Source organism: Malaclemys terrapin, chromosome 8, assembly GCF_027887155.1.
Source record: "Malaclemys terrapin pileata isolate rMalTer1 chromosome 8, rMalTer1.hap1, whole genome shotgun sequence".
Taxonomy (NCBI): Eukaryota; Metazoa; Chordata; order Testudines; family Emydidae; genus Malaclemys; species Malaclemys terrapin.
The window spans coordinates 76,003,097-76,016,116 of NC_071512.1; the positions used below are offsets into that span (position 1 = coordinate 76,003,097).

The following is a 13,020-nucleotide window of genomic DNA, read 5'->3' on the forward strand; positions in this document are numbered from 1 at the left end:
AACACATGTTCAGGAAAGAGAACAGTTCTTTGGAGTAAATTTAGAGATTAGTTTGTGTAGCTCCAGGACAAAGCTTATAGACTACCTTCATGCACCACCTCCACCTGCTCTTCAGGTAATGCTAGCGTTAATTAATTATTTGCTTTATAACTTCAGATAATCAAAGGATTTTAAAACAATTTGATTTAAATGTTTCAATATCCAAGAATTTAACATTGAAAATATTTCCAGGCATTGTCAGTATGAAAGTTTTACCTTTCAAATGTTGTTCTCGTCCATTAAAATATCACGCTCTTTTCTCCCCCCCCCCCCTTATTAATTTTAAGGGCTTCGTCTTTGGCCTTTCAAATGGACATTAAGTGACATTGAATGTTAGCTGCAAGAATTTTATAAGTACTGCATCAGCTGGGATGTTGCGACAGAACGGTGGAAGTAACAAGCGTGGTTTGGGATTAGCCCGACTGTCTACATCCAATTTCTTCACCATCTCCAATTCGGGAAACTGGGGAATGGGGCGCAGCACCAAGAGCAACTCTCTGAGCAGTATTAGCTCCAACTCTGATTGCTACGACAGTCCTGTTGTGGATCCAGAATACATCATGCAGTTGGTGAATGATGTCAGAAAATTTGCAGATGTGCTACTGTATTTGAAAGAAGCCATTCTTTCAGAAGGTATGTCAGCTACTTTATTCTATTTCTTAGCTGATTTGAAATTCACACACACAGCCGTACTCAGTAGGAACAGTAGCAAACATTACTGTGGTTTTTACTTGTGTTTTTTTTCTTTCTGCCAAATACTTGCATGATTACAGGAAGTGGTGGATGTTACTTTGGGTGCTACGTTTCCTCATCAAACACAGTGCATTTTGTTTCCTAATGAGACATAACATATAGAGCTGATACGGTTGGTAAGACTTAAGTAAAAGGAAGGAGGGGAAAGTCTGGTTCCCATCAGACTGGCTGAACTGACACTGGAAAAATAGTGAAACTTTAAATCAGTCCTTTAAACAACTGACTGATGGTTTTTGTAGTTTCAAAGTATACTGTTGATATTTTGGCTAAGATCCAGTTTTCCATGCTATTACAACTGTTACTGGTCTACCTTTAATGGAGTTTTAACTTTTCTGTAAAGCTCGCTTTTTCCAGGCCAAGGTATTTGTTTACCATCTTCTGTTAGCAGGTGGAAACTACAAATTTGCTTTCTTAGCCCATCCTCCTGGAACACGTCACTTTTTTTTTCTTTTCCTAGGGATTTTTTTCTTTCCCAATTTTATAGGGACAGTCCTGATATTTGTCTAATAGAGGCGCCTATTACCCCCCACCACCTGTCCCGCTTTTTCACACTTGCTGTCTGGTCACCCTATCTTTTCCTGAAAGGGAAATGCTATCAGTTTTTCTTGGTCAACAGCAGGAAAGCTTTTCTGAAGAGGTGTTCTCTTGTTTGGACATAACTCATAGTTTTAACTAGTCTGGTATGGGATCCATTGACTGCTATTAGCAGTTTCTCCCACCTGTTTTTACCTGTAGATAGTTGCAACTCCTTTTCCTCCTTCCACCACTACCATCCAATTGTCCCTTTTTCCTTAGTTGCAATTCTAGAATTGTAATGAGCAAGTTGACTTAATTATCTACTTTAAGGAAAGGAAAAATCCATCGAAGTTCTAATTTTCATGAAGCCTGTAGCACGTTAAACATTTTTAGTAGACACAGTAGTCTGTACAATACCTAGAGCTAGTTTGTGGATATGGTCTAATACTTGCAGCTTCAAGTGGTTTCTCACTGAGAAAAACATTATTATTGCTGTTACTAATGTGGCTTATGATTTCTTACAAACATAACCAAAGATCAGATTTATCTGTGGTGTGGGGCGTCCTCTACTTTCCTGTTTAGATTTTGGGTCAGTGTAACAATTGTCACATAAATATTCTGAGGATTTCTGACTTAGCATCACCCCAATAACTCCCTTTGGTTAGGGATAATAAACGTTAGCTGGAATGGAAAATGCTACTTTCCTGTCATTTGAGGTATTCCCACTTATGTCGAGGTGGCCTCCAGGATCTAAGTTTTATTTAGGGGAAAAAAAGAGATTCAGGATGTGAATGTTGTAAACAATGTACTGTTTTGAGTCTGCAGTTACTGTGAAAGAATTGCACCAGAAAAGTAGTGAACAAGTCTTAAATGTACAGGTAACTTTGAAGCCTAATACTGACTTAAGCGCCACTAGTGTTCACCACAGCTTGACACACAGGTAGATGTGGTCATTTGATGTGGTCAAACTTGTCTGTCTGGCACCTCTTAACCTCTGAATGGACAGTCCACAGGAAACAACTGCCAGAACACAAGTGTGTTCTAGCAGCCACAGAGGCAGTTTTAATAAATAAACTCAGAGGCCCCAAAATATAGTGTGGAAGGTAGGTTATGCGATCTCCTTTTAGTCTAGATCACACAGTAACTTTATTAAACTGTTTTCACTTTTGTCAGCTTATGAAATTAATGATCTTTTAAAAGGATGGATCTTTAAAAATTTTCTGCATCTATTGGGTGCTGTTACTTGACACTTTGTCCAGAATACATCTGCACAGACTAAGAATGTGTGTAACAGTAACTATAAAAATCTCAGATATTGAATAATGCAAAGGTAAACTTTCTTTCAAACTGAGGTGCTTTTCTTTCTACTGCTGACCAATAAATTGGCCCAGCATTTAGGCTGAAGTTAGCAGCTGGCAAATTTCAGAGTAAACAAGGAAAAGCAACTTCACACAATATGTAACTTATGTGTAAAAATCTCTGACACTGGAGGTCACTGAGACTACACACTGTTTACATATAAAAGGATGGATAACTTTGGTTGCTAATATTTATGATTTACCACCTTCTGAAATTATCCGACTAATTTTTAGAGTGTACTGTATGGGCCAGGAAGGAATTTCTCCTGACTCCTTTGGATATCATTCTTGGTGCATTTTCATATATATATATATATATATATATATATATATAGATATATAGATATATAAACTTTCCTTTGCATTGTCTGGTATTAATACTGCCAGAGTCAGGATACTGGACTTCATGATTAGTATGTCAAATCATATCTTTCCAACTAACAGTTAAGCTGTAATTAATTTATAATTTTCCAATTGTGTGCATCTTCAGACAGCTGTAGAGCAACCTGTTGGAGGTGTTGGTGTAACTTTCTTTAAAATTATGCTGTCTTCAGAGATTAATTAAGATTACTGGACCAGACTTTTAAAGGTGTAAAAGTGCCTGGTGGGATTTTCAAAAGCACCTAAGGTCCCTACATACCTTTTAAAAATGTAGCCTATTGTGCATAGATTCACCAAAACATTGTTCCCTTGGGGACAGGCAGTTGCATTTATAGCACATAACAGCACAGTTGGAGATGCAGCTCTCAACTGCTGCTTTTTCTATTCCCTCAGGGGACCTCATGATGTGACTTAAAAGCAGGCAACCAAAGTCCATGTCTCTCCTCCTGCTTGGGTTAAGTGCTTCCCTCAGACAGTTGGCAAACCTTGGTCACTGTGTACCATCCTATATGCTCTTCTTTGCTGTGTTCAGGCTCTCTGAAGCCATCTATCTAGATTTATATACTGCACTCAACCATAGTATTGTACTAGCCCCAGTTCCTAAGGAGCCTCTTCCCGTTCTCCGCCAGTCTTCCTGGAGAGGATGAGAAGAGCTGTTTTATTTTTGAAGACTTTTATCCTTGGAAAACTTCAGTCTTTCAGAGAACCCAAAGTCTACTTGCTGAAGTTTTCTGTGCTACTGTCAACTATTTCTCTGTCATACAGTGTGCTGTAGCAATGCATCATCGATCAATAGAACAACCTCATGTTGTGCATGCAAAGGCTGATCTCATACTGGAAGTCAAAAGACACTGAGTGTAGGTACTTTATGCTGTTTCTCCTGTTGCTGCCAATGGATCTCTCAATTTTGCATTGAAAAGGTAAAATAAGTTATAGGTTAAATAGTACCAGAATTCTCTTGGAAGGGCAGGCCTGGGCAAAGTGTTTATTTTGCCAAATGAAAATTTGTGTTCAGTAGCATACACAGGTGTGTTAACTTGATAACAGGCAACCATTTATTGGCCTCTGCCACTTCAACATTGCTGTTTTAGCTACTAGTCTTTCGTTTATCTGACAAACATTACCTGATTCTATTAAGTGTGATGTCTTGACTCCATAAATATTTTGCCTTTTCAATGCAGATTGACAACTTCTTTTGCAACTATTATTGTTAGTGCTAATACTGCGGGCTTTAACCTGAGGAAGAAGGTTATATAATGCAAAGGCTCACTTACCCAGTACCCTGACCTGGCACAGATTGCTTCAGCTAATCTTCAGGGGCTGACTCTTCTTGCATTGGAGTCAATATCAGAAGTCCCATTGATTTCAGTAGGCTTAGGCGCTAAATTTCCAACTGGATTATCATTTATTTTCCCTGTTGGAAGGGTTTGGCAGTTATTCCCACGGTTCAGTTTTATCATTTTTCTGGTTCTTCTGAGGTAGTGGTGTACTCCTGGGTAAACTATTCAGGTAAGTTACCTTGCATTGAAGAATGTATTTGTGTCTGAACTAGATCATAAACTCCTTTTGAATGTGGACTTTATCTAATGCTTTGTAAAGCAGCAAACATACTGGTGGTGAATAAATAATTACATGAATACTGAACTGCAGAGATTTCCAGAGAGGAGAATGCTACATGTGAGAGTCTTTTCACTTTTTATGTCCACTGCAGTGGCATTTCCATTTGCACTAATTAAATGAACCTTGATACAGACTTATCAAAAATTTTTATTTTTGCTGCTTGGACTTCAGGGAGAGTGCTGCTTTTAACCTAAGGTAAAGTAATTGGCAAATCACTGCAGTACTGTTCTTCATGGTTTCCAATGAGCTTTAGTCAGAACTTTGTCCTATCTAGCAATTGTTGTTAGATAAAGTGTGACTTAAACAGAGTTTGCGAAATCTACTACGCTGGTAGGAGTGGGAAGTTTTATCTCTTGCAAAATTGTTTCTAGTGCTTATGGATAGTGCTTGGTAGGTTCTCTCATGAACAGTATGTAAACTATCCAGTGCCATTTTCCTGAGCATGCAGACAGCTTTTGTACTTTTGCTATGGTTCATAGCTATATCAGGTGTGATACACCAATGCAATATTAATCAGACTTTGATCAGTGCATGGCTGTTCAGAATCATTTGGGAGGCTTCGAAACTTTTGAATCATGTCAGTTTCATGTTGCTTTGTGAGCAGCAACACTGCTAGCCTCTGGAGTTATTCACAGAATAAGAAGAACCAAAAAATGGTAGTTGGGGGGGGAAAGAGTAATTTTGGTCGTCTTTTCCACCCTTCACTGCAGCCTGGTAGCTGTAGAGTAGGGGATACTTGTCAAGGAAAATTATAACAGCCAGTAAGCTCCAGGTTGGGGAAGTAAACCAAGGCCTTTTTTCTTTTCAGAAGCTTTGGTTATAGGGGGCTGAGATGCTCACCAGCATGGTGCCCAGGGACTTCACTGGTGGGACCACTTCCTCTTGTTTCTGTGTCTGCCTCTATTTAGTAGGTTTAGTCTTCCAGTTAGCAGATACCTGATCCATTTTTTAAGCCCCAGGCTTAAGGCAGCAAGCTAGAGAAATAGTTTACTTATATGGAGAAACTGAAAATGGCAGTTTGTTTGAGTAGATCAAAAATGGAGCCTTCACTCTAAATTCATCAGAAGAGTGTTTTGAGTAGCTCTTGTGGCACATAATTGTCAAACTTTATAAGGCAGTGTACAGACTAACTTGGTGTCTATCCCTCTCTCTGAATACCCCTTCCTTTTGAGTCCAGGCATTAAGTTCAAATTGAGTGTTGTGCTCATGAGATGTGAGGATCAGCTGAAACAGAGCCTCCCTGAGAGGGACTTTACCCAGCTCTCAGCTCTATCATTGTCCATTTGTTGTTAAAAGATCAATCTTCTCCCTTTCTCTGGCCAGATAAAGGGGAACATCTTGGTCTAAGTTCTGCACTTGAGTAAAAATTTCAAGACTGAATCTATTTTGGCTAAATTGCATAATCAAAATTAGTAGATCTCTTGGTGAAAACAGGTATTTCCCACCTAGCTCAAAATTAGGGTTAGGCATCTTTATTCTTGTTGGGTAGTGTCAGAAACAGCTGACTCTCCAGATTTAACCTACATTTCCCTGGTGTCTTGAAGAAATAGATTCAGGATCACTGTCAGTTGCGTTAGGGTCTTGTGAGATTAAAGGTACTTCTCCTGCATTGAGGGAATCAAAATAACGGGCCAACCCAGTATAAAGACATCAGCACTTCTCTAACACAATGGAATGAAAATGGACATACGAGCTATTTGCGTGAATTTAATTTGAAATTATCACACTAGATTTTGAATTCCTGGGACGCACTCTAAAGTCTGTTAATGATTTAGAGGAATCCCTTTCCTCTAGTGATTTAAAAAAAAAAAAAAAAAAAAAAGTAACCCTTTTCTATGCATCTTTTCTGGGACCTGATCTGGTCACTTAGAGTTGCATCAAGCAGTGGAGATGCTATATTCTTGAGTGGTGCCTCAGATTTCAGGTTTCTTTATGTACATTTAAAACATACCAAAACAGGTGCCAATCCTAAACTCCAGACAGCTTTAATAAGAGTTTAAAAGCACAGCAAAACACTTTTTTAAAAATCCCAAAAATAAGTCAGTAGGCCATTTAGCAAATGGAAAAATGACCCACATTTAAGTCGCATCCCTCTCTCAAAAGCACCTGTATGATGGTCAGCCCTGAAGTGTGTCCTAAAGCTGCCTCCTCGGACTCTAACTTGCAGCAGTAATACCGAGAGAGGGTGGCAAACTCTTGAGTAGGAGGCTTCCAGGACACCTACGGGGAGACTTTCAAAGGCATAGGGCAGTCAGGTACCTGTTAAAAATCAATGAGAATTGGATGCCTGATTGTCCTTTGACTTTGAAAATCTCCCCATTGTGCTTTATATATAGTGTGGGGATGAAGGTACCCCAGTGCATTGAACTATACCTAGTAACTTGCAGATGACCAATTCACATAGCACAAGTGTTGTAGGTGCACAAGTGAGAGAGGCCTTTTAACAATTATGCTGCTGCACTCTGTACCAGATTCAGTATGTGTTGGCTCTTTGAGCTAAGATCAAGTGTTGTAGCCACAAGCAGAGCACATTGCCGTAATCTGATCTTGGCTTGACAATATTATGAGTAGGCTTGGCAGGATTTGATTAAAGTTGAAGTTAAGTGTCTTTTAGCTGAAACACTGAAATTGATGAAAAAATCCATGGGTAGCAGGCCTGCACGAGTGCAGCCTTCTCCCTGCAACTTGTCCCTGCAGGGATCGGGTGTCCTCAGCACTGCAGCAGCATAGGGAGCCCTCTGCAGCCATGTGTGCTCTCTTTCATCCTCTCACCATCTGGGAGTCGGGCGCTGTCCCTGACCAGGAGTCATTCAGCAGCAGGTGGCCTCCCTTGTAGCCGGGGAGTTCATCCTCCTTGGACTCCTGATTGGGGTTCTCTACCCCAACAGGCCAGGACTGCAGTCTCCCCTGCTTCTTGTGGCTCAGTGTTTTGGGCCCTTCAGCCATAAAGGGAGCCCCCGTAGCCCTGCTGTTGGTTCTGAGAATCCCCTGCAGCCTCGCTGTCAGTGCTGTCCAAACCCCCCTTTAATTTCATGCAACTGTAAAAGTTAAAGTGGTTAAAAATAGAATACATTTCTTAAAGATAAAAGTTAATTGTCAATTCTGTCACTACTAGTTATGAGTCATAGTAGTGAGGTCTGCATCTGGGAGAGAAGGCTGCAACCTCCTAATCAATGAGCTTAAATGAGCAAAGATTATTCTGGCTACTCCTGAAAGCAGGTATCAGGGGATCTAACCAAACACTTAAATTACAGACACACCCCTTTGGTCCAGAGGAACAAGTATAAACTTTACCATACCATCCAGTTGCTTTTCTCAGCCCACCATCATCACCTCTTATCTGGACTGAGTTTCAGCCAGCTTGCTCTCATCCATGCCTCAGTCTCAAATAGACTCTGAGAAAGTTGATGAGTTGTACTGTTGGGAACCAAATTTGGTGATGGTTACCTATTGAAGGCATCTCATGTAACCCATGCAACTAGCCCATTTGCTTCTCACATCTTGAACAAGAGGGAGGACAGGATAGGATTCCTCAGAGACACAGGATTGCTCTTGAAAGAGAAGTGATTGCCCTACATTAGCCAATTTCACCAAGATATTAGAAAAAAGCCACCTTGTTCATTTTGTAAAGGAAAAATTTATAACCACTAAGTGGACATTCTCACCCGTTCGAACCAAAAGCATGGGACAGAGCTTGCAAAGTTTAATATTGACCAAAAAATATCAAAAATATTTAACTTTTCAAATTCGTGCAGTATGCTGTTTTTTAAAATAAAAAAAAAGTATGTAGATTGGTGCCACTACCATGTTGTTTTGTTGTGATGTCACTGACATAGTGCATGGTGGAGCATCATTCTGAATGATCTCAGTGAGATTGATCCCCATCAGTTTGACTTCAGGGGACCAGGTGGGAGTGCTTATAGAAGCATAGTTTCTGTTCCTAGTGCGAGTCCAGTTCCGTTAACTCAGCTTATATAGGATGTTCAGGAAACTCTACTAGAACCATATTTCACTTTGTTACAATAGTGATCCTTAATTGTATCAAATTAGAGAAGGAAGAAGCACTTTTTTTGCTCTTTGGCTTTGAAGTCGTAAGTGACAGGGATTTATATTTCTGCTGTTTCCACTGCTTAGAAATGTGTAGTGTACACCTCTCTCATGACTATACCTGCTGAAATTTACAGTTTTACATTTTTAGTCAGTATCATGATGGTACATTGAGTAATCAGAATGCTAAATTAGCTATACTATGTGCTTAGATTTTAATTCTAGTATATCTGAATGTACTTTTGAGTGTAACCACTTGTTACTCATTGAGGTAAGCGTTACCTCGAAAGTATAGTTTTATATGCTATATGCGTGGTTCTGAGTTCTTTTAATGAACTCTTTAATGGCTTCTTTCTTTCTTTCTGGATTCATCCTAGCTTCTTCCTGTCTCCAATCACTGTAAGTAATGTTTGTAGTTATGCTCTAAAATGGTAATGTAGTATCTTGGAATTCTGCTTTCTTGTATAACTACAAAATAGAATTATCACCCTTAAATATCAAATGTCTCTAAAGATCAAATTCTGCAGTATGGCTTCTAAGAGCCTGATAATGCCCTGGTCTCAGATACTAACTACTATTGAAGTAGATACTGGAATACTTGTGTCCATGGGGCTGGAAAGAAGTGTGTTACATTTCGTATCAGAATGAGTAGCAGGCTTTCCTCATTTATTTTGTTACATATAAAAACTTTCTATTTGTTAGCCTCTATGCAGTATCATACTTTTTCTATTTTCCTCTCAGTGCGGGGGAAATATAGGCGGGTACCTCTTCTGCTCATGTATTTTATGTTCTGGTGAAAAGTGAGAGTGTTAATTTGGGGTAGTTGCAGAATTGCCTTGGTCAAGGCTGGCATATTTTATGACTTATGTAAAATCAAGTGTCTTACACATGTGCAGATCACAACTCTTGTGTCTTTTCCTTGCTGTCATACAGCCAGCCAAGGGCAGAGCAGAGAAAGCAGCCTTGCCAGAGAGATTAAAGCACCAATTATGGCTCTTTCCTGTTCAGTCAGGCAGAGCAGAATAGGTGCCACATTATGGGAATTGCTGGATCAGCCATGAGGGAACGATGCCTATGGAGGGGTCCTCTGCCTCCAAACAAGTGGAAGACAAGGTGGGTTTTGCAGTGCAGGAAGGGAAATAGCATAGGAGGGAGAACACCTACTTTCCTGTTTGTGTTTGGGAGCTGGGAGGATGACTTCCATGAAGGAGCATTTGCATTAGGACTTTCCATTGGTCTGGCATCTGTGCAGCTGGATGACACTGGTTAGAAATGCCTGCACCCTAGTTACACTGGGCCCAAGATTTTTAAAATGACTAGTGATCGAGTCTCTCATTTTTTGAGAGCTGCCTAATTTCAGACATCTGAGTCCTGATTTTCAGAGCAAGGATATCCAGCTCTTTTGAAAAATTGGGCCCCTTTAAGGTCTTGTCTGAAAATCTTGCATTAGTGCTACCAGCTCTAAAACTCTTCCCACTCTTAATCTAGTGTAGATGAAGCCTCAGAGTCAAAGATGAAAGATCCTCTGCTTCCTGCATCCCTTTTAGTTCTTGGTCTTGATGGTGCTGTCGTGGTCAATGTCTTAATCAAATTAAAACGATTGTAGTATCATGGTTGCATTCAACTTGGTTTCTTTACGGACATTTTTTTCTTGGTCCAAAACATAAACTTCCACATTTGCTTCCTAGAGCCTGGCTGACTGGAAAGCCTGCCTATCTTGAATCAATGCAGAAATCTGACGGCAACCATTGTCTGTAGCATGCGTGGGCTAATTAAGGAGAAAATACAGTGATCACTTGTTAGAATACCAAGAATAGTTTGTATTCCTTTAGTAAACATCTTCAAGTCTGTTATTCTTGTCAGTGCCTTTCTAGTTGAATAGTTCTGGCATGTCAATGAAAGCTACTGCTTTCCCAATAGGAGGATTGGGCTGATGACATCTGAGAATCCCTTGAATTGCAACTGAGGATCTGAATGTGTGAGAATGACAGGTAACTTAACTGCTCTGAGCCAAGCTCTTGGGTGTGTTTCCCCTCCCCCAAGTATTGAATTTGCCCAGCACCAATTATGGAGGCAGCATATGAATTTGTGAGAGGCAAGATAAGGTACGTTTCTTGCCTCTCAGACTGTTTTCAGACTGCCATTGTTGACTTCCTTGTTGATCATGTCTTAAATTAAATTCATAAAGAAACTTATGGAAGTACAGAAAGTAAATCATTACTTTATTACAGAGCATCTATCTTTAACAGTGACCGCAGGAGCATAAAATAATGCTGTCATATACCTAAGCAGTTAATTTGCTCATTAAGTAACCTTCATGTATCTTGGGGAAAGGTCAGAACAATTCAGGTAAAGAATGGCAAATTGATTCTGCCATGGCAGATAACACTGAACAAAGGGGAAAAATAAACTAACATCTACCATTAAATGATTGAATCCTCTTACAACAACTGCAGAATTTCAGGACGCTGGCAACCTGGGGTATGTCTACTTTGCCATGAAAAATCCACGGCACTGAGTCTCAGAGCCCAAGTCAGCTGGCTTGTGCTCTTGGGGCTTGGGTTGTGGGACTAAAAATAGCAGTGTAGGCAGTCAGGCTCAGCTGGAGCCTGGCTCTGAGGCCCTCCCTCCTCGCTGGGACTCAGAACCCAGTCTCCAGCCCAACCCTAAATTTCTACACTGCAATTCTATAGCCCCACAGCCCAAGCCCCATGTTAGCTGACTTGGCCCAGCCACAGCCATGTCATGGGTCTTTGATTGCAGTGTTGACAAACCCTTGAACTACAGGAACTCCTCACTTAAAGTCCTCCCAGTTAATGTTTTTTTTATGTTAAGTTGCTGATCAATTAGGGAACATACTCGTTTAAAGTTGTGCAATGCTCCCATCTAATGTCATTTGGCAGCCGCCTGTTTTGTCCGCTGCTTGCAGGAAGAGCAGCCTGTTGCAGCTAGCTGGTGGGGGCTTGGAACCAGTCCCCCATCAGCTCCCTGCTCCCCTAAGTTTCCTGTGCAGCAGCTGTCCCTTCCCCCACTGCCATGTGCTGCTCCCTGCCTTGGAGCTGTTCCAAGAGACTCCTGCTTGCTGTACGGGGGGAGGGGGAAAGGGGGGATAACGTCAGGGTATCTCCCCATCCCCCCTGCTCCTGAACCCTGCTTCACCCCATCTTCCATAGAGCAGGGGGGACACATAATGGAAGGAGCTTCTAGGCAGTACCTGTGGGTCTCAGATCTCAGCAAGCTGATTTAATTAACAGGGCAGTATACTTAAGCCTGGGGTCAGCTACTTAAAGAGGAAATGCACATTTTTTCTCTCACACACAGTGGTGTGTGTCTCTCTATGCCCTCCCTCCTTTCCTGCTGCCTTGTAGAGTGAGAGAGTTAACCCTTGTGGGCTCAGTCAATTGCTAGTTCATTTAGCAGTAAGGTATTCCCTGGGAAATATCCCACCTTCTGACTTCACCACCTCAACCAAGCTTCACAATCATTATCGCTGTGTACCAGTATTAAATTGTTTCAAACTTATTGTGTGTGTGTGTGTGTGTGTGTGTGTGTGTGTGTGTATATATATAATGTATGTATGTGTATATATGTATGTATGTATATATGTGTATATAAAAAATTTCCCTGGAACCTAACCCCCTCATTTACATTAATTCTTATGGAGAAATTGGATTCGCTTAACATCGTTTCGCTTAGTTGCATTTTTCAGGAACGTTAAGTGAGGAGTTCCTGTACAGCAATATTTATTAGTGTTATCACTTCTAGGATCATTAGTTGTCTCATTTCTCTGATAGTTTTTGGTATAGCTATAAAACCAATTTGGGGTGGAAACATGGTGCTTCAGATGACTTTTTATATTCCATAGTTTCTGCCCAGACTTAATCCATAACGGACTAACTGTACGTTTAAATGCATTGGCTGCATTTGTGTATGAGTAAGGCTCTGTGTCACGGAAGTCACAGATTCTGTCACGTCTGCAGCAGCCCTGCGGCTGGCCAAGGAGCCACCTGAGCAGCTCGGGCAGTCTCTCTTCCCCCTCCCCCCCCAGCACCTGCGGCACCCACCCCAGTTTTAGTCAGGGGTATTTTTAGTAAAAGTCATGGACCAGTCATGGGCTGTGAATTTTTGTTTACTGCCCATGACTTTTACTAAAAATCCCTGTGACTAAAACCTAACCTTATGTACGAGTGACCATCTGGCCTGCAGTGATTCTGGGGTCTGCAGCACCAATACTGTACCTAATAGTTGAGCTCATATTAGCTTAAACCTGGGGTGGTGAATGTTAGGTAAGACTTTAATAATCCCT

The 13,020-nt window shown here is 40.9% G+C and overlaps 1 protein-coding gene across 3 annotated transcripts in view; it reads left to right on the forward strand.

Annotated features, from left to right (window-relative positions):
* ARHGAP29 (Rho GTPase activating protein 29) overlaps positions 1-13,020 on the forward strand; it is an 85,416-nt gene that overhangs the window by 2,914 nt on the left and 69,482 nt on the right. For all 3 annotated transcript variants that reach the window (XM_054037780.1, XM_054037779.1, XM_054037781.1), the window contains one exon: positions 327-672. In XM_054037780.1, coding sequence (XP_053893755.1) covers positions 411-672 — 262 coding nt within the window. In that variant the 5' untranslated portion in view covers positions 327-410. The remainder of the gene's footprint in view (positions 1-326; positions 673-13,020) is intronic.